Consider the following 22366-nt stretch of genomic DNA (forward strand, 5'->3'; position numbering starts at 1 on the left):
AACAAGGGACCTTTATCTTAATAACTTTTCTTCCAGTTACGTGAAGGACAAGTGCATGTGAATGGTCAATGCAGAGATCACAAAATTACCATTTTTTTTAACATACTCATTGCTTCAGTACCACTACTTAGATTTTGCTTTTGAACGTGTTATATCTCGGAAAGAACTAACAGTGTGTTTTAGTTGTTTTGGGGTTTTTTTTTGGTGAAGGGGTGAGGATGATGATTTGGTTTCTTTTTTGGATTTTTTTATGGTTTTGTTGGGGTTTTAGTGGTTTGGGGTTGGTTTGGTTTTTTGTTACTTTCTTTTTCTTTACTGCGATTGAAATTTAAGGTGGTTTTTTTTCCACCAAATAAGGCTGCCATTCAGAGAGGCAAGACTGTCTGATGTTATCACCTGGCCAACAGGCTGAAGTCATTGTGTCCTTTGCCATAAGGCAAAATAGAAAAAAAAAAAGGATGAGACAAGAGGTAAGGGTGTGTGTGGGGGGGAAATAATCTAAGTAGTCTTTCAGCCCTGAACTGCTTAAGTGAAGAAATAGGAAAATCACCTTGCAATACTCTTCTACATAACCTCATCTTCTCCAAGCCAATAATCTCTTTGGACTACATCCTATGTTTTTAAGCACTTCTGAACAGCTTTACAGTACCCTTCTGGTGTTTACAGATAACATCAAAATAAGACAACTTGGAAGAAACAGCACTGGTGGATATGCTTTGTCCAGCTGTAAGATGAAAGGCTTGAGTTGAGCTGTTCGGATTTCCTCACAGCTAGGCTCCTAAAGAAAGCACTCAAAGGAATGAAAAATTCCTGCTAAGCAGGAGACAAAGTTCAGGGCAAGGGTATTTTAATTCATTTCAAGAAGGGCAGTACCCAGTCAGACTTACAGAGCCTATGAAGTGATACTGGCAGAGAGAACTGTTATCTCCTTCAAGCCCATTGTGGAACTCTCTTGTGAAAAACTAAATCACTTCAGTGAGAGTAAAAGATGACATGAACCTCACAGGTTTTGCTCCTGAGAGAAGCAATGGAACTTTACAACACAGATCTTCAGAGACCTACTTTTCTTTAGCCAATCTGACCTGCTAAAGAGTAGTTTCTGAGATGACTGGCAGAGGCATTGATTGTTTAACTGCTTGTTCTTGATCATCTCAGTCTGAGCCACAGAAGGTTCCCACACGCTTTATAACAGCCATCAAGCAAATATACTTAGCAGCACTAAAAAGCATATAGCAGTTACTTGGTGAGCTTTCAGTCAAGATCATAAAGTAGCACCAGGAAAGCTCCCAATCATTGTCCTTGTCTTTCATTCACGTATAGCAGGCAGATCATAGAATCTGAGAATCATCAAGGCTGGAAGAGACCTTTAAATCATTAAGTCCAGCCATCCACCCAGCACAACCACTGTAACCCCTAAACCACCAAAGCACATCACCCAGCACCAGATCCAGGTGCCTCTTCAACAGTTCCAGGAGTGGTGACTCCACCACATTCCTGGGCAACCTATTCCAATGTCTGATGAACTTAAGAGTGAAGAATTGTTTTTCTAATATTTAATCTCAATCTCCCATCTCAGCTTTATGTCATTTCCTCTTGTCCTCTGTAGGCAGAGTAGAAGAGACCAGTCCCCACTTCACTGCAACCTCCCTTCAGGCAGTTGTAGAGGGCAATGAGGTCCCCCTAAGCCTCATCTTGAGATTAAACAAAACCAGCTGCCTCAGCCATTCCTGTAAGACAGGTTTTCTAGACATTTCAGGAGCCTTGTTGCCTGTCTCAGGACACATTCCAGCACCTCAGTGCCCTTTCTGAAGTGAGGGGCCCAGGACTGAAGGCAGTACTTAAGGTCTGGCCTCGCCAGTGCTGCGTACAGGGGGACGATCACTGCCCTGGTCCTGCTGGCCACACTATTCTTGATACAGGCCAAGATGCCAATGGCCTTCTTGGCCATCTGGGCCCACTGTTGGCTCATATTCATCCGACTGTCAACCAGCACCCCCAATCCTTTTCTGTGAAACAGCTCTCAAGCCACTCCTCCCCCAACCTGTAGTGCTTCATGGAAAAGGGACATTGCTAACAAAGAAATATGGATTACAAGACAGATTATAGAAGAGTATTTTTAGGAAATCCAACAGTAAGAAAGAAACGAGTAACTTTAGCAACAAGTGGAAAGAAACTGTAAGTGAAAACAACATATCCAGATGAAGCGAAATTTAACAAAAATTAAATCCCAATGTCAAAAACACATCAAGTAGAGGCATGAAAGGCAAGGAGAGCAAGTCACAAAAAGACATCAAAAAGGAGGTGGGAAGAATAGCCTAATCTGAAATATTGTCTGTTCTTTACAGATTTATGAACGTTAAAGATCATACAGAAAAAGTTTTTTCTTTTTTTTAATGTGTGTCTTGTTTTTCTCAGTAACTCAATGCAATAGTAACTTACCAAAGTTTAGCTCTGCTTTATAGGTTTGACTGAACTGTCTATTGACAATTGCCTATTTTTGCCCTTCTCCAGATGCTCTTCTAAGATTGTCATGCAGGGGCAGGGTTTCCCCATTGAGGCTGACTCATTTCTACTGCAGCTGACAGGAATCCTGCTCTTCCAAAACCTTTGTAGTCCTTTGACATAACTCACAGTGAAGGAGTCCATACGGCATGCAAAACATTATTAACAAATACAGAAGGTACAACTGGGTAGCTACAACATTTGTGGTCATGCTGCATGTGACAGAGACAATTCCCTGTCAAGCCACTCATCACAAAAGCTTTATCTATTTGCTCCATCTTCCAGTATATTGGGGAGGCACCATTATATGGGTGATGATATGCCTACATTTGACATATCACATAATTACATGCCTCTTTTTTCACTACTCCCTAAACACCTCCTGTTGCACACTGCCACAGTGCTTTAGTCCAGCCTGGTACAGCAGTTCTTTTGTTCTCAATTCTAGCTATGGTCTTAACTTCGTTGACAGCTTCAGCACTCCTGTTATCATAAGCATAAGGGCTCTTTGGGTCTTTGAGTCAGTTCCCTGGATTAATCACCATTCATGAGATATGCATTTAGTGCTGAAGAGTTCAAAAAACCATTGTTTTCTACTCCTGTACAAGAGGTGATTCTCTCCAGAAACTGAATTTAGATCTTAGTAAAAAATAAGCAAATCAAAAAACAACAGTACATGACAGGAAGCAAGCAGGAAAAAAGAAATGCCACTAGTGCCTCAAATACCTATGGTGCAGAGATGCAAAGTAACCCTAGGATGACACTACAAAGATGACAAAACAAAACCGAATTCCCCAAATCCCAGTCTGCAATTGTTGCTGTTGGTTCCTTCCTGACCTCCATTTTCTCAGTGCTTTCAAGCTGCCAGCCTTCACTAGCTTCACACAAACTCCTCCAGAAGCACAGGAAAGGCACAGTGGCTAAATCTCTGCAGAGTCCAGTGCAGAGGTGGTCTGACTTGGAGAGATTTAACTGGCCTATTTGTATTCATGGTTTTATATCTCAGTCCAAGGTCATAAGCACGTGTATGCCAACATTTACAAATGGTGTTGAAATGCCTTTCTGTTAGCTTTAAGCTCGGATGTTGTGTGCGTCTGCAATCGTCTCACTTCAGGATTGTTCTCTAAACATTGCTGAAGGGCAAATACATGACCAAATAGCTCCAGAGCAAAACTGCAATGACTATCATTTATTGTATGCAAAACATCAAAATGCTACTTTACCTCCAGTCTGTTCACTTGCTGTTATTTTAATATGAATGCACAAATAAGCCAGACCAAACCTGAGCTGTGCCAAGATAGCACATCACTCAGCCCTTTGCCCAAGACTTGCTCAGAGAGAAGCAGTTGCAGCTTGGCACATGTCTGCACTGATGTGCTCATTCAGCTTTTGGACTGGGCTTGTCTGTACTGACAGTCATGTCCTGACTCACTCGAGTTGCAGTGAATCCATGGAGATGCACATGGTTGCCTGCTATCCCTCTGTCTCCACCAAACCTTACATATGGTCATGGCCCTACTGGAAGCTTTGTATTCCTTCCCATCCTGCAGTCATTCCCAGGAGGGAAGAAACTGACAACGGTATTTCAGTTGTTTCTGCTCAGATATCAGAGCATCCTGTGCCTGTTGGACAACAAGATGCAGAAGTCTGGGGAGGTGTGGTGGGGGGAAACCGTATCTGTCCCTCCTCTTACAGACCCTCCCTTGCACCAGTGGCCAAGACCTGCCCACGATGAAGTGGTCAAATCCATTACAGTGTTGAGGTTGAAACACAAGGAGATGATGGCATCCCTTTGCTCTCCTCCACCAAACCCAGGTACAGAGATCTCCAGCTCCACCATTGTTTCTTCTCCCAGCCACATCCATGGGAGGAAGGCAATCACTGTCCTTCCCCGCTGCTGGCAAAAGAGGGAGTCTTCCCTGGTTTCTACTACTTTTACCAAGGACATCAAAGTCATTTAAATACTATTACAATATGATGCTGCTTTTGTATCACAGAACTGACTAATAACTCCTCTTCCATTTGCTGCTTTGAAACCAATATAAGCATACTCTTCACTTCCATTTGTGACATTTCTTGCTGCTGCTAAATAGGGAATAGTTTAACTGTATTTCTGATTCTGCCATCAGAAGCCTTTATATCCCATTACAAAGACACACTGAGATAGGAGATGAAACTGGTAAGGAGTTTTATCAAATAAATCTCAGCCCTGCTGCTTGCCACAGCCTGAATAGAGAGTATGTTTCCTCCTCTGGTTTGATTCCAGCTCTTCACAGTGATCTACAGAAAAATAACAAAAATTTTATTTCTGCCCTTTTCTTCCTAATTCATTACCTTTTTTTTTTAAATGTTCAGTACAATCTCTCACCTTCCTGTATCTGTAAGTAATGCCTGAAGTGTTCTGTTCAGTCAAAATGTTTTTCCCACTCTCAGCTGATGGAGCAAATTTTTGGCAACTTTTGAAGATACTTTAATCCAGAACATTTCCCAGACATGTGAAAGTTTATCACCATTGTAGCAATGTCTTAATTTTTTTTAAAATTGTAAAAATGAGAATAAAAATTCTCTTTCCAAGACTGAGATTTTATGATCAACAGTCCATCCATATGGTTTTATGATCGTAGTCCATCCAGGTCTCTCATGCTTCAGCTTCTCGAAGATTTTGAGGAATTTCTGAAGCATGGGCATAAGCCCAAGCACTTTCATATGACACATGAAATATGTCACTTTTATCTGGGCCCAAACTGGTTTAAGCCAGGGTGAACACGTTTGAGTCCCCTCTATGCAAACAATGCTTTTGTAAATGTAATTGTGGCTTTGTGATACAGTGATAGCATTAAATAGTATTTGATCATAAAAAAGAATTCATAAAATCAGCTGAGTGGGTAGCAGGGTGGAGACTAAGTACAGACAAAATGTGAACGTGGGTAGTTGAAAAAGAACAACATGGAGACATTTTTAGAAAAGTTAATTTTAAATTATCAATATATTAAACAAGCAAGCGCAGAAATAACACTTCCTTCCCCATACCCTGATGACTAGATAACACAGCTCTGGACTCCAGGTGTAACTGAACAGCAGAACAGTAAAATACACTTTATTGTTAAAAAAATCTTAACGTTTAAGTCACTTAATCACAAATACATCTCCACTGACTTTAGTCAATTAACTGAATGCACAGGACCTCTTAAGTCTAATAAAATCAGATAAAGAATTCTGCTAGCAAGCTTCCATGAAACAAGGATCTTACACATTGAGAGGTCATACATTCAGTTGTAAGAGAATATTAGACTGCCACCGCTCTATCTCATAGCAAATACTGAAGCATCTGCAAAATTCAAGTAGCAGAGCAATTCTCAATGTATGCACAGCACATAAATTTGAAGAACTTTCACACATAAAGTCAAACCAAGCTTTTAAAGTTTTTGAGTCAACATTTCAAGTCATTTAGGACCACCAAAAATATTCATGCATTCTCCACCAAAGCCACAGACTGATAATGTGCGAGACAAAATCTTGTAATTCCCAATTGTTAAAAGGCAAAAAAGAAACATCACTAAATAACATATTCTTGTATACATGCAAATTTTATTTAGGTGATTGAGTCATCTTGGAAGACAACATACTGGCAGACAGCACACATCTAAGCTCCACCAAAAACCACATGACCATTAATCTCCTCGAGGATTTCACATAAAGCTGACAATTTTTGCTTCCACCAGCAATGCTTATTTACTAAATCCTGGACTGGACTGCAAGCTATCTTTTTGAAAAGGGAACAACTCATCTGCACAGCAAAGCACCATTTTGTCCTGGTTGTCTAGCAAGGACTCTTGATCTTTGCACTGTCAAGTTTTATCAGCCCACTAAAATAAATAAACAAACAAACATAGCTAAATGCCATCCTCCCCAAAGCTCAAGCAGATCCCCAATAGGCAGGATACACACCCGCACAGCACAGTTCGCAGCCAGAAGCGGCACACTCACACACAAACACACTTCAGACAGACAAAGCAAATAACATTTGAACATTCTTGCCAAATGAGATTCTGTTTGTGTACCTCCTTCTCACACATATGCACAAACCCACATATCACACAGCAAATAATGTTCACAGAACAGAACAAAGACCCTGTGTTATTGTTCTGTAAGGTTTTACAAAATCCCCTTCTTTGTCTAAAACTGAATTAACAGTATTGCTAGAGCCCTGATAATTTAAACATACAAAGCTTGCAGAGACAGACTACAGATTTCTTTTAGCGCAGCTGGTAAAGTAAAAAAATACAGATATGCTTTGAGAACAGAAGCTCCTATTTACAAGCACCTTTATTCAGCAAATTTAAAAAAGTAGAAATATTGCAGCCATTCAAATGCAGACCCTCTGAAAGGACACAGCTGGAGCTTAAGGCTTATCACATCAGCTGTGTTTTAACAGAATCTCTTATGGTTACCTTCCCCCCAAACAGAAGTGCTAATAACCAATAAAAGAAAAAAGCCACCTTAAAAAAAACCCCTCAAAAATTTCCAAAATCCAGCAAGTTGTCTCCCTGTTTTTAAACCCCAGCACCTTTAGAAAAATGTCATCATGAATGAAAGAACCATGGTAAAAGAAAAAGATGCATCTTCATAATCATAACTGAACAAAGTATGACACTAAAAGGGATCATTCAGGTAGCACTCTAACGAGGAGCCTGTCCAGCAGCCTCCCTTGACAGGCTGCCCTGACACACATTTATCTCGCAGGGCTCAACAGCATCCCTCTGCTGACAAGACATTCTCCTACCTGAAGCTTCATTTTCCAGCATGAATGCACGTGTGTATCCTCAGTGCAGCTTTTCCTGGTTGCATGACTCCTGTTCTCCAGACTAAAGAGACAGGGGGATGCAAGTAGAACTGCAGTCTGCCCTACATTTGGCTGCAGATGAATAGAAAGAGTTGGTGCAGTACTTGCCTGGGCTTGTTTAAGTTGCCTAAATATAAATACTAGTGTAGCTCAAACTAGACTAACTACTTCCTCCAGCTGATTCCAGTGAAAAGAGCTCGTGATGAATAATGCATGAGAGCTTCTATGAACATGCTCCATTCCTTGCAGCAGCTGATGTCTCCCTGCTTCCCCAAAGCAATCCTTAGCAATTTTTGAGCTATGAAGCATAACAATTCTCCAAATGTCCAAAGAGCAAGAAGGATGACCCTTCCAGAACCATCTTCTTTCCTCATTAGTCAAATAGAGCTGGTAATTTTCTTTTTTCTTCATTGAAAATGTACGTAGCTAGAAGTCAAAGAAGGCATAGTAAACACAGAACCGTATCTCTGGGATAACGTAACACTTGTAAATTCAGTTGCTTAGTAATTAATTTTTCTTATTCTTAAGGGCTGTGAGGGAAGAGAAGCTGTGTAAGGATGAACAGTGAAGACAGCAAAAGAATGTGACAGACCAGAAAATAATGCTGTACAAAGAAGGTGGGAAAAAATGCTTACTGCAGCTGGCGAGTTCAGTTGACAGTTTACAGAAAAAAATATTTTTCAGGAGAAGTTGTTGGGTGGATTAATATGGGGGATAAATTCACCTGCTTATTCTCTTAAGCAACACATTTTGCTGTGTCAGTAAAATTTTTCAAGCCAACTACAAAAATCAGGTATTCTTGCAAAGAGTGAACAAACAGAAGAGTAATTTGCAGGTAATTTATTTGCAAATGCAATTACTGCAATAGGCAAATGTTACTTGTAGATTTGGGTCTATTTCTCAGAATTGTTTTGCTTTGATTTCGTTGTTAGATAAACATCAAGTTATCTGGCATCTCTGTATCAGTCATCCACTGCAATTCAAGTGACACTGCTGTCCAAACACAAGTGACAAGGCTCTCAAAAGTAGTTTCCTGTAAAGGAAATGTGGCTTGTCAGTCTCCCAAGCAACAAGAGTTAGGGCCAGAGGAAATGGCTTCAAATTGCACCAGAAGAGGTTTAGATTGGCTCTTTGGAAAAATTTCTTCACTGAAAAGGTTGTTAAGTGTTGGAACAGGCTACCCAGGGAAGTGATTGAGTCACCATTCCTGGAGGTATTTAAAAGACATAGATGTAGTGTTTAGAGCCGTGTTTTAGTGGTAGACTTGGCAGTGTTAGGTTAATGACTAGACTCAATGATACTGAGGTTTTTTCCAGCCTAAATGATTCTATATTTTACAGTGAGAGTTCATGCAGCTCCTAAATTCTGAACCATGGCTCCAGTTTGGACTTAATTCTCTAGACACATTTCTCAGGTCACATCAAAACTAAAGAGACAGTTTCCACTTTCTACCTCCAATGTATACAGCAGATGAGAGATAAAAGGTGAAGGTAACAGAGAGACCAAACAGAAAGGGATATTCAAGATACTAGAGTCATCTAAAGCTCAGTCATGACTGGCTGTTACTTTGGAAGGACTCCTCTTTCACCTCTGCTAAAGGTGGTCCTCCTGCATGGATCAAAGCTTATAAACTTATCAAACGTAGGTCTCTTCAGATTGCATTATCCAGATAGTTACATTTATTGGCATGTTTTTGCTGTGATACTCTCTGACCTCAGGAATGTGGTACACACACCACAAGGCAGAGGAGAGGATTTCCCTTCCCATCAACTGCACTTTTTTTTTTTTTTTACAGACCAACTCCATCTTTTCACCCTCATCAGTTCTTGCCACATCCACTTTTAAACTGAAGTTTTCAGATGACTGCACCCTATTCAAAATTCAGTTTTACCACAAAGTGACATGGTACAAATCTGGTGGCAAGGTTCACTCTGAACATACTTTGTTTCTCATATTCTCCCTCACTCAAGGTCAAGGACAACACCCTGAGCTACAGACCTTTTGTTTCATCCAACACAGCTGGTCCCATATCCTGTGCACTCAGTAACTCACTGTTTCTCCCTCCCCCACACACAGAATACTCCTTTTAAAAACTCCAATGCAAAATCATATCCACACAAGCATTATCAGCTTTACAACAAAGGCTGTGGAAGCACTTCACTTACCAATATCCTACAGATAAACAAACCTCAAGGAGGCAAAGTATTGTAACATTTAAGAACTGGGGCCTTAATGTCTTCCTTCAGGCTGCTCCATTATGACTTTAAAACCAACAAGCTTCCAGAGAATTAGCAGGGCTTCCTACAGTGAGAAAGCTGGGGCTCTGCATAAATCCAGCCTTGTACGCCAGGTAAGCTATCAGGCTGAGCATGACAGACGCAGAACTACTTTATAGAGAGAGCTTCTGTCTCTGCAGAGGAAGCCAAAAGGACTACACCTTGTTAGCAAACAAAACTTCTGTCTTAGCTGAACTTGGGCTGCTGTGGATTTACTACCCAGGTGCTTTCTTTCATATCTGGAAGATAGTGTTGAATTCTGAGAATTTTTTTTCCAAAGGTTTTAACTCTGAGGCTAATGGAAATGAATTGCTGGAGGGGAGGGAGAAAAACACGCTATAAATACACATTTCTAAGGCTTCTATAAAGGGAAGCACGTTATCTAAGCTCAGTCAAAAATTTCACACAGCCCTTTGGATATTTACCCTCTTCCTCTTAGTACTTCAGGAGGCTGGGTGAAAGGTTATGAGGGTTGGTTTCTAAATTCAATAAATGTATTACTACCATTACGAAGAATTATGCAAACACAACAAGCTGGAAGAGAAATACGGTGTAATTATGTTGTGCACCAGCATTACACCAGTGAACTCTCAGCAGAACTATGTATTCACGTGGCCCATGGTACTACCCCCGTGACACCAGGTGTTATGTGTAAGTTTCTGGGAGAAGCAAACCAGAACATAAACAGATGAGCATGACAGTTATCAAACACATTTTATTATTGCAGACCATTTCTCAGACCATCCTCTCCACTGCATATTCAATTTGAAATATAATGAGAGAATGAAAGGCTATCTACCATCTAACAAGGGTGCTTCAGAGGGATTTAAGCAAAAAAAAAAAATTGTTTTCCTAACTTTTTAAAGATTAATGAGCTCAGTTGTTTTTTGAATCCATCAGTTGATTTGAAATCATGGGATGTGCACTAAAACACTGCTTATCCATTTATAGACGCCCACTCCTATACAAAACCTCCAATTTCTATGTATCAGAGCTTCAGAAAAAACCCCACATGAGAAACAATGATGGAAGTCTAAAGCCGTGTGGCAAACCACTTCAGAGTGACTTGAGTTCATGGATTTTTTAAAGGGACATGATACTTCACTACTTAGAGTTAACACACTCTTGAGTCTTGCATCCCCAAAATAAAGCAATTTGCTGCTTGGGTTTTTTTCTCAAATACTGAATATTTTCAAATACTGCAATCTAACCAATATGTTAAGTCTTATGTTTGTGAAGCTAAAAAGAGCAGTTTAAAATTTAAAGGCATTCAGCTGAACAGCTCTGTATTTCATTTAATATGAGCAGCATTTTGCAGCATTCTCCTGCATGCCTGAACAATCATGTTGCCACTGTGAAAGGAAGAGATGCAGGAGAGGCCTCACCATAGCAAGAACAGTGCTTAGCAAAATCCTCTTTCATTCTTGTGCACTATTAGGAGAAACCTGAAATAATGTGTGTGAAGTAAACTCACAGATATCACTTCATTACATGCTTATGCTGGGGGCCAAGCTGAATCATTTTGGTTAAGTATTTAGCTACTGGCTGGCCAGTTAATTTTACAGTCAAATTTTGTACAGTCTATTTAGTTTCTCCCATTTTTAAATAACTGCAACCTCCTGGGGAAATTCTCTACTAGACCATCTGCTCATTTCCTATAAATCCTCCTTTCAGACCTTGCACAAATTTCTGAGCTGCCAGTCAGAACTTCTTTGATGTCTGGGTGAACAAAACCCCAACTACTCTGTACTAAAACCTGCAGTACAAAAAGATTAGTTATCTCCTGATCAGTAAAATAACAGCAGCAAAGCGGGTCATTTCTCTGCAGCATATCTCAAGCAGCAGATACACACACTTAGTGGATGAGCACTTAAGGCCCTTCCCTGGCCACTGGACAAGCCAGGGGCAATTCACCTCACATTTTCAGCTTGTTATTCTCTCTGGAGTTTCTCTGTGTCCAAGCACCTTGTTTGCTATCATCTCAGCTGGAAGTGACTGGGAACAGCTGATGGGTGTTTCCCAGGTCTAAGCTCAAAGGAGGGTTGAGAGAAGGGAGAACCAACTTGAATGGCCAAAAGTGTAATGTGGAAAGATGGCATAAGGAGATGTTAAATAAATGAACAAGCAGTGTTTCCTATCATAATCATGCTTGTGCAAGCTCTTCTGTGGATTGTGAAACACTGCAGGCTATGCAGATCCAATGATACACCAGACTTTTTTCAAACAAACAAGGCTGGAGGGAGTTTCAGCAATCAGGAACACTCTGAACAAGCTAACAGACTTTGACCTGGCAGATGTTTCTCCAAGTGCATGTGAATTTCACAGTGGGAAAGAGTAGTGAAGATCTTATATCTGTTTTTAATTAAATTAGTGCCAGTCTCCAAACTGTTCCAAGTGTTAAGAAATACCACATAACCCACTGTTCTAACCCATGCTTCTATGGAAAAGGCAGCAAGACAGCAGTACCTGTTGTAGGAGCTGACTTTTGTTGATGCCTGTGTCTAACTCAAATACTTGTCCTGCAACAGTCAATTTACAATGCTGCAAAGCAATTAAGAGGTGCTTACCCAAGTACTGTGGGTGTTACTAATGCAACTATAAAACAGGAGTGGGGTAGAACAATAGGACCTGAAGAACTTTTTTAAAAAGCATTAAAGAACTGACTACAGAAAAAAAAACCAAAACGAAACCCCACCAACAAACCCACAAAAACCAATTCAGACTGTCAAAGACTGGATGGTTGAACACAAAATGAAATGGCCAAGCAAGTAAGGGGCATGTGGAGCTCTGCAATGCTTTTATTTCCTCTCACATCTACTTTTTTGGCTCTTTGTTTTGCTTTTTGGCCTCAGAAAATAGAACTGAGTTCAGAACAGTGGATTGCACACAAGTTCTCCCCAGCAAAAACTGCACAGGCAGGAACTAGTTAAGTCACTTTCATAAGCATTTGAGAAATCTAGGAGAAAAAAGTAAAAACCAGAACTTTGCTATAAAGAGGAACTGTACAAGCTTCCTCAAAAGTTTCTCCAAAAAAACCCCCAAAACAACTAAAAAACTAAAAAAGAACCCACGCAAAGAAACCAAAAAGCAACCCATCAGATGCAAAACTTACAACAGCTAAAACCTAGCCAAATATGCAAGAAGAATTCACCAGAAGGGATACAACAGGTATAGGGTCAAGGCTCTGTATTAAACATCGCCAAAAATTCTGGTTATAAACCAGAACATCAGACTTAGTTATTTCTGTCGTAATGACTGCACTGAAAACCAGCAGGGCTATAAAAAATATGGGTTGATCTCACCTGCCTTCCTTCACTCTGCAATCCAGAGACTTGGGTGTGCCTCAGGTTTACTACAGGTAGGCAGAGAGAAGTCAGTGTTAAATAAGGACTTTAACAATGTACTTCTTGTGTTCCAGTTGGGTACCCCTCCATCATTCTTGGGACAGATGGCAGAGCCTGCCACCACAATCCCGGTGGAGTATGTGTGAGCAGTGGGACCACAAGGAACATTTTCTTGAAGAGGATAAAACATGACAGTACATTTCAGAGGGTGCCAGAGAAAAGATACCTGGGTTTTCCTGGATGAGGTGCTGAGGGATGGCACTTTTAAAGTAGTTCCTTTAAATGAGTAGCTGTAGCACCAGAGGTAGAAAAGGGTCAAAGACAAGCCTTTAAGGAATTGCTGGGCTATGGTAGTTATTATTTATCTTCTAGGAGCTTTACAGGTGGGCTTACATTACAAAGGTCTGACTGAAACTAACCAAGCTGCTAAAATATTTAGACCTAGATATAAGGACTCTTGAAAGCAAATATTTGGATCTGGAGATCTAACATAACCTATACATGCTCCTGACCACTCCTGGGGGCAGCATGATGATTCCTGGCAGTTTGGAAGCAGATCAGCAGGGCTGGACAGAGGCTAAAACTGGCAACGCTTTCAGGAGATAACCAGCTGTCCACCAGTTGTGCTCAGCATGGGATTGGGTAGATTGGGGGCAGTTCAAAATGCTCATAAATCTAGGAACAACAGCAGCACTCTTCGTTGTATCTACATGCAAGAAGAAACAGAGGTCTATGGATGATAAGGGGGAAAAACCCAGGATGAAACAGCCTGGTGTGAACATGATACAGCTGGAACTGAAGCTCTGCGGGGACAACACAGCCCAGGCATACAGGCTGTCTCTCTTTCTCCCCACCTGCATTCATGGGAAAGGCCCAGTTTCCCATGGAAACTGCAAGCTCCTATACACTTCAGTCAGTTCATTCTAGTAGCCATTAAACGCATCTTTGAGAATGGCATTATTTATTCAGGCTCCAAAACACAGAGAGCAAACACCATAAATGAAATTCTCATACCTGGGCACGTTACCCACTCCAGAAATTCTCCCACTAACTCTTGCAGAAGAAACATTCCTTACAGCAGCTGTGCTCAGGACGTGACTGGGAGGAAGTGCAGCCTTGTTGCAACCGTGCCCACCCCATCTGTTGGATGGGACTTTTTTGCCAGTCTGTTGTCTCCTATTAACATTTTCCTAGAGGTCTGTTTTAGCTCAGTAGAACTCCCACCTTTACTATGTCTGATACAGTGGAGTGTTTCCTTCTATCTCTCTTCTCAAATGTTTCCATCTAAAAATAGAACAAATGATACTGATATAAAACATGTTCAATGGTGAAGATCTGACTGATGACAGATCTGATGCTGGCCTTATCAACACAGAATCAAATAAAGACACTTGGTTCCACAAGACTGGTGCTAAGCGAGGCATCAGCCAATATTTTCAATAATCATCTGGAAATTAATTTTCAAAAAACAACATAAGAAAGTCTCTGCCAGTTATATTTACAGGTAACACAAAGCTTAGCAGGCTGACAAGGCTTACAGACACTTCACAGGTACTGAGCATGTGAAACTGATTTGGGGAAAAAACCCCACAGTACTAAAACTGCCTTTTATTTTCGCCAAAGTGACACAGGCTGTGATTGCAAATTATACGGATTTCAGCTTATAAAGCAGAAGTACAGTACAGGATTAGCTATAGAAAGCTGTAGTGAAGTGACAAGTGGAAATGAGAACCTGAATGGGGTTTGAGGACAGGATTAAGGCCATTCATCCCTGCACTACAGCAAGCAGAGTTTTCAGCTTTCCCTCTGAACTGCCAAGGTAGTGTTGAAGAACAGAGGGAGGACAAAAACTGGAAAGCCACCAAAACCCTATCAGCAAGAGCAGCACACCTTGCCTTTTAATTAAGACTTTAATTTAATTAAGACCTTTTAATTAAGGCTTTTCCAGTCTCCCAACCTTTACTTTCAAACAGGACAAGAGAGACCCCAAAAGGATATCTTTCTATCCTTCATTCCCCCTGCCCCATTTACAAGGCTGATGGAAACACCCTACTGGGTAAGATTCCAGAATTTTATCTGTAAGTTTATCTAGAAAGTGCATGACCTCACTTGTTTTTAACACAGAGATAGGTCCAAAAGCACAATTTAAGAGCCCAGTTCAATTAGTCAAGAAAGACTTACTAGCAACTAGCAGCTGAAGCCATGGTTTCTGTGCACTGTGATGGTGACTAGCATGGAAACAAACTACAAAGTATGACAGAAGCTTTACCTGTCATCGTCAAATCAAGGCTGGAAGCTAAAGTGCCACTTCCAAACACCAGGAGCTACGGGTTCAATGTACAGGGGTAGCTACATGCAACGTCACACAGGTCATTCCAAGTCAAATGTGGTCACCCTTGCTGGCCTTCAGTGTCACAAACCTCAAAGGAATCATTAAAATAAAACAAGCTATTTTGAACCACACTGATGGGAAAGGGTTTGGGGGTGGGAGGTGCTACTTTTATGTTGACTCTAGTCTAGGAATTGGGACAATTAGCCCTTTATTACCAGTGTCTAAAAATAATTAATATATTTATATATATAGATATGTATGTTCTGCTTTGCATATTAAAAACATACAAAATAGGTGTTTTCAAAAAAATTTAATCTGTACTCCAACATACCTGTCCCCCTTCTGCATGAACTTCATCATTGTATAGTGATACAGATTTTTTTTGCTTGGTGATTTGAAGCAGTTTTAAGCCAAATAGTCAAGTTTTTCATATTAATCACAGAAGAGAACCAGCTCAGTCCTATTCCCAGCTCTAAGGGAGAAGGTATCTTGGCTTAAGCACAAATTAGCACTGGCTGTACCCACTGGTCCTAATTTGCTGGTGTTTCCATGAAGTACCCCAGTTCTTCCCTTGTCACAACTTAAAATTGCTATGATTTAAAGTTTACAGGTATGAGGCTGTGCTTCACTTCTCCCAAATATCCCAACTGTGGTGCACGAAAACAGGAAGATCCCATTTAGGGGTCACTACCACAAATCTGCCTGTGGATGTTGCAGTAACTCCAGTGTCTCTGGAGTACCTGAAACCTATTAGTAGCCAAAGAGGATGCCACATTCCAGTATTTCACACAGAACGAAGTTGCTTAACTGTTATGTTAGCCAGCTCAGAGAAATTAAGATGCAAAAATTAGCAAATGTTTCACTTCCTTGCATACAAGGCTGCCTTGTAATCTTTACCCAAATTAACGTGCTTTCAGTCATCTGAATAACAGTAAACAAACCTAAAGAATACTGGAGGGAAACAAAGCCCAAACAACTCTTCCGTATTCTCTGGGGTCAACCAAAAGTTTTCACTGTTATTATGCATAAAATATAAAGCAAAAAAGTATCACACAAGCCACCGGCTGAGGCAAACACACATTGCTTCAACCTGAACAATCCATAAATCACCTCCTGTGGCATCTACTGCTTGGGAATATTACTAGAAATAGGCAGGCAGATGATTGCCAGGAGAAGCTTTACAACTGACATGGGATTTGTGCATCTAGACACAGCTGGCTAAAACACTTCTGGGGTCTGCAATTTTCCATTCAGGAAAAGCTACCAATGCATTACAAGGCTGCCCCTTCACCACTTTACAGGAAAAATAAGTAAATTGATTAGCTGATATTCAAAAATGCCAAGATTGGCCTCTTTTAAACTTTTAAAACATCTTTTTTAGGCTCCTCTATCTAAATTCTAGGAAAAGGATAATTTCATACTTCTTTTAAGAATTTTATGCCAATGCATAATTATCAAAAGATATTATATACAATATGCTTAAATAATGAACCCAACTACACACTAGAAATTGAATTTGACTTGAACGTTAGAAAAAAATCTGATTTTTTAGATAGAAATAGCCATAAATACTTCTACATCTGTGACACCTACAGCAGTGATTCTCCAAGGTGTACGTACTGAAGAGTAGGAAATACAATTATCCTTCAAGGTAGTAAGGCACACTGGAAATCTGTGACTCCAAATCCAGCTTTGATATAGAACTCAGTAGGTTACACAAAAAATTTAGATGTACGTTCATTATTTTAAGGTCTCTGAAAAACCTAAGCACAAGATGCAAGTTTATTACTGAAAATGTTCTAATGTTAAAAATACACCAAAAATTGCTTCCACACTTAAAGAATCTGAGTATATGAATATCTGTGCTAAACACACCCACTTCCAGATACCCTGACAGATGCACAACATGTGTGCAGAGCAGTTGGTGACACAGCCCCAGATTCTTGCCTCCAGGAACACCAGAGATGCTGTACCCTTAAAGAACATGGTGGAAACATGCAGTGCTTACTTAGCACAGGGCTGAAATCAAATGCTGCAGACTCAAGGACAATCCTCTCCTTTACACTAACAGCCACCTGTAGTTAAGGTGCACAAGCAATCAGATGCAGTCTACATTTAAGCAAATGAAAAAATTATAAACAGGCCACTTTTCCTCATTTTCATCAACATTAAAGTAGTGTTTATTTACAGGAAGAGAGGACTGGGATGTAAATAAACCTCAACAAATAGGTGATTCCGCTCTTTCCTTTGTCTTTGAAATTCAGTTCTTGACTGCTAAAAAATGAAATTCTGAATTTCAGCCACTGACCTCATAGAATACACAATATGGGCTTGCTCAGCAATAAAAATATGCTTTGACTTGTGGCTGTCATGAGAAAATCTCCATAAGAAATTTCCTAAAACAGGAGCTATGTCTGCTGTCAGAGAGAAACATATTTAGTAGCAGATGAGAGACCATCACTTCTGGGACCAAGAAAAGCTAAATGAATCCCAAAGGTGGATTTTGTTTCCAGGTGTGAGAAGTATTGACTTAGAAGGCTGTACTCCTAAGAGCTTATATTTCAGCAAAGCAGGGAGAAGCAATTTCTGAAGAACAACTTCTCCTGCCCCTGTCAAAAATTATTCATAAATGGCATAAAGGCCAAGTAGAATTAGCTAAATTCAAGGTGCAAATCTAAGCCTATACATAATTTTGCAGAAGTTTTACCTGTAAACCACTGGGGTGCAGGGTTTAAAGGGAATCAGCAGCCTAAAGTTAGACACAGTTTTAAAACCCCCTGAGGTTCAAGTACTACACCATGCCTCCCTGGCAGAATTGTTAGTCTTCGTTCTTCTCTCAAAACAAGCCCAAAACAAAACACCCTAGAAAACAACTCAAAACCCAACCTATTTTATTTCACCAGGCACAGAAACACATCTGTCTGAAAGATCAAATCACCAAAGTCATTCATTATGCATCAATGCATGAGGCAAAACATCCTACAGGAGGAAAAAACATCTGGACTTCTGGGGTGTCTCATTTACAGAAATTACGTTTAATAAATAAACTTTAAAAATCAGTTTGCAGGAATCTGACAGTCTCACTTTAAAGAAACAGTACAGCCAATGGATGATGAAAATCACTACAATCAAGTCTTGACTAATGTCTTTGTGGAGCTGTGATGATGTCAGCAACACAGGTACTTATTTATATGCACATATAGAACACTGTGGGGTTATGACTGACACACATCTCATTAGAAGGCAAACAAACAAGTGTGCTTCTGCCAGGGAAGAAAAAATATAAACTTTAAAGTCATGAGCTCAGATCCAGGGCTCCCTTTATGGAAAGTTGTTGCACATTAACATACACGAGAAACAGACCTGCAAACCACCACCAAAACATACATGACTATCATGTAATTAAACAGCATCAGCACTTGTTTTAGAGTATAGTATTTTTTAAAGAATGACTCTCAACTTTTTTAAAGTGAGCTGCTAATGAAAGCCAGACAGATTTTGTTAATATCGGAGAGGTGATTTAATATTCAGGTTAATGTGACAGCTACAGATTGTAATCATTAACTCTAAGTTTCTGGTCTTGAGACATCAAAGTAAGGAGTTCACATGCAGTAAGGAAAGTTAAAACAGAGAGTGTATATAAATGAGTGATTATAACCAAACAGCAAAATCTGAAACTACCAAAGTTTATTCTCTGAAGAATCACTACCTAAAACTCTGCTGCTGTATCTCTGCTGTTAGTTTTCATAATGTTTACTGAATTTTTAGAAGAAAGAGTTTTCTCCTCTTTTCCCTCAAAACCCTTTCAGAAATCACTTCCCACACTTTGTCTTTTGTAATTCATCCCCACTCAGCAGCCATCTGTTCCTTTCCTCACACACACATGCTGTACACACTCCAAAACAAACACAATGCAGAATCAAATGGCGTGATCTGACTTTTTTGTTAGGACTGCTCAAGCGGGAGCAGTTCCCTCCCATACCATCCCCTCCCTCCCACTTCCTGCCTCCTCTTTTCTCCCTTCATTGGGGTTTGCTGGAAAGCAGCATGTACTAACTTGTAAGAGTAGGGCTCGAGAGGACCAGCTTCTCATCCTGCACTCAAGCATAGTAAGAGCAGAAGTAGTTCAGGAAAGTCACAACATTTTGCACGTTCACCACGACCAAGATCAAGCAATGCTCACCTTCAGGGGGAAGACCCCTCTGCTCTCCACATACCCCATGCCCACCATGTTCTGCAGCAGAGCTTTGGGCCATCAGCACAACCATCTGCAGACTGGGACTCTGGCAAAGCAGACATCTCAAAGGACATAGGGGCAAAGACTTCCAGGTGCTCAGCTTTTATCCATACACCTGAAGTTCTTTACAAGGCTAGTCAGCAATGCCAGCCCTCTTTCACAGATGGAAGTCAGGACAGCACAAGAACCCAAACGATTCGCCCAATACCATCTAGCAGGATGGTAAGACAAAAACAAATCCCAAATTACAGACCTGGTTTAATTTAGGCCTAGCTGCACTCTGTGCTCTTCTTGACAGTTTTCCAGGTACCACACCAAAGGTGAGGTAAGTCGTGCTCTTGCTGGAACACATGGGACAGAACAAAAAAGCCCTTAAGCTGCCAAGAGGCAGGAAGAGTGGAAAGTGTAACTTTTTCTAAGAAATGCCTTATGATCCATTGAAAAACACACCAAGTAAAAGTCAAGATTTGAATTGTCAGGAAAGGTCTTCACAATTCCCACTCTGAGCCTATGCCTATAAGCAGTACAGCAGAAGTACATTCTGCTTCTCACAGAAGAGAAAAAGAATATTCAGACAAAAAAATCCTTCCATAGTTAGCCAGTTTCTATACAAAGCAAACTTAAGAAGGGAAAAATGCCAGGCCCAGTATTAATATATGACATAGTTACACATAAAGACACAAATCACAGCACAAAAAAAATAAGGAGTAAAATTCTCGAAGGATTTAGAGCCTGGCGGCTGAATGAATGATTTGGTTTAATGGGCAAGCAAAACCAAACACACACACACAGAGCCTTACAAAGTCTGAGTATTTGGACTGAATTCAGCCACGCAGAGATCTCATTCACAGCTCAAAGTCCACAAAGTGAATGGAAAAAGTCAGAGCGCTTCTGTACCTTAAAAACAGCTTTCGAAGTGTCACTCTAGATTCAACAATACAAAGCACACACCTTGAGAAACTGCTCTGTGACTACAAATTCTTGCAAAATGCATTTCTTGCCTTTTTTTTCCCCCAAGTCCTGCTTTTCCACTAAGATGTGGCTTATTTGAATCAATAGGCCACATTACCTTTCCTGTTACAGGATGCAAGAGATCATTACAAAGGCAGAAGAACTCTACAAAGATACACCACAATGTACTTCTCTCACCATAATTTCATCCAGACAAATGAGGCACTCAGTATATGCTCAAGCTGACAGCTTTGAGAAGTACCTGGATAGATCAGGGACAATCACAGCATCTCTGCTGAGCATGTAACAGCCAGTTATACTACACAGCACTTAGAAAACAAGAGACGTGACCAGAAGGGAGTTTCAGCTGATCAACTGGAATCATCAAGTTTAAATCTGACTAGAACATTGATCTGCTTCTGTGATAAATGCTGTGTGATCTTTGATGACAACTGGGTATTGATTCCCAGGCTGATACTATTGAGAAGAAACAGTATTGTGCCCAAAAATGACTTGCACTGGCATCTCATGATCTCTCATTCAAACACTGATCCCACCTATCCCTGATCTGCTTATGAGATCTGAAGAGATCACAGCATAGGAGGCCAGGGTTGGTGTACATTTTTGTAAGAGCAGTGAAAAGCTATTGCTGAGGGAGCTTCACTCACTGCAGTAACACTTACTAACAATTTGCAGCAGATATCAGTGCACTTCAGTGAGGAAGGCACAAAGCCCTCAAAAAGACTGTGCTATAACAAAACAAACCCAGAACAACACCTCAATCACATGCCAGCATCATTTCCTTGTTTCCCATCAGATCCCAAGAGCTGTTTGCTTTTGCATGCGCTAGGAAACCTTGCTGCCAACATACTGCCCACAAAACAGGGGCAAGGGGGTTGTGGCTTCTGACACACAATAGAATGACTCTCCCTAACATCAAGTCAGCATGAAACTATTCCTAGTGAAGGGTAAGTAAGAAGCTAATGATGGTTATTAATAGCCCTTAAAGCTATCAGTTCATCTGAGTTAAATGCAAGAGTAATAATCCCTTTATGACCTTCCGTATTTTTACTGTGGAAACGGACAAAGTTTCATGAAATACTGCTTCTAACCTCAGATTTCAACTACTTTAAATGTTGAAAATTACATCAACCTGAATCTACCAGGCTCTGGTATGTATATGTATCACTGAGGACTTAGGCCAGAAATGGTAGGCAAAAGCCTTTCCTCTTAACACTTCTTCAAATTCAATATGATTTTTGCCAGTCTTCCACAGCTTTTGAATCTACAATTTAATCTGCCATGAGGCATGCCTAGGTATTATACATCACTCAGTTAGGTATTATACATCACTCAATTTGAGAAACTGGATTGTAATGATGAAGGTGCTAAGGATTTCTTGCTGTTCTTCACTTAGTCACAAATCATTAGTCCAGAAAATCTGCTCTTGTAGCAAGGAAAACTAGAATAAAACCAAGCCTTAACCTGAAATACAAGAGCTACATCTTGACCAGAAGCATAGAAGTGAAGAAATACTAAGAGATCTGTACTGTTCAGATTGAGAATTTTTCCTCTGCAACTCTACTACATATATGAATAACTAACCACATCCATCATCACAAAAGATAGCAGAATATAAGGCATATTCTGAGGAATAGGAGAAACACTGATTTTTCAGAGACTGGTAGAAGTTCTCTCTCTAGGTACATTGGTCCTTCATTTTCTGCTGCTGTGCTTCTTGAGCCTTTCCTCCAAAGGACTTCCCACAGTGCAGAATATAGGTACCAACAAACCAAAGGTCTGGTTTGAAATAGCAAAAATGAAAGCAAGACAAAATTTCATCTGCTAGATGACACTCACCTTGGCTTTAGCCACAGCTTG

At 40.4% G+C, this 22366-nt stretch overlaps 1 protein-coding gene across 7 annotated transcripts in view; it reads right to left on the bottom strand.

The window, feature by feature from the left end:
• MARCHF8 (membrane associated ring-CH-type finger 8) overlaps positions 1-22366 on the bottom strand; it is an 86719-nt gene that overhangs the window by 39591 nt on the left and 24762 nt on the right. Inside the window, exon 1 of one of the 7 annotated variants that reach the window (XM_069019537.1) lies at positions 3340-3439. The exons of the other annotated variants lie outside the window; for them this stretch is intronic. Within the exon in view, the coding sequence (XP_068875638.1) occupies positions 3340-3345 (6 nt within the window). The 5' untranslated portion in view covers positions 3346-3439. Of the gene's footprint in view, positions 1-3339; positions 3440-22366 lie in introns of those variants that run through there. 7 annotated transcript variants of the gene reach the window in all.

This window comes from Aphelocoma coerulescens, chromosome 6 (assembly GCF_041296385.1).
Source record: "Aphelocoma coerulescens isolate FSJ_1873_10779 chromosome 6, UR_Acoe_1.0, whole genome shotgun sequence".
Classification (NCBI taxonomy): domain Eukaryota; kingdom Metazoa; phylum Chordata; class Aves; order Passeriformes; family Corvidae; genus Aphelocoma; species Aphelocoma coerulescens.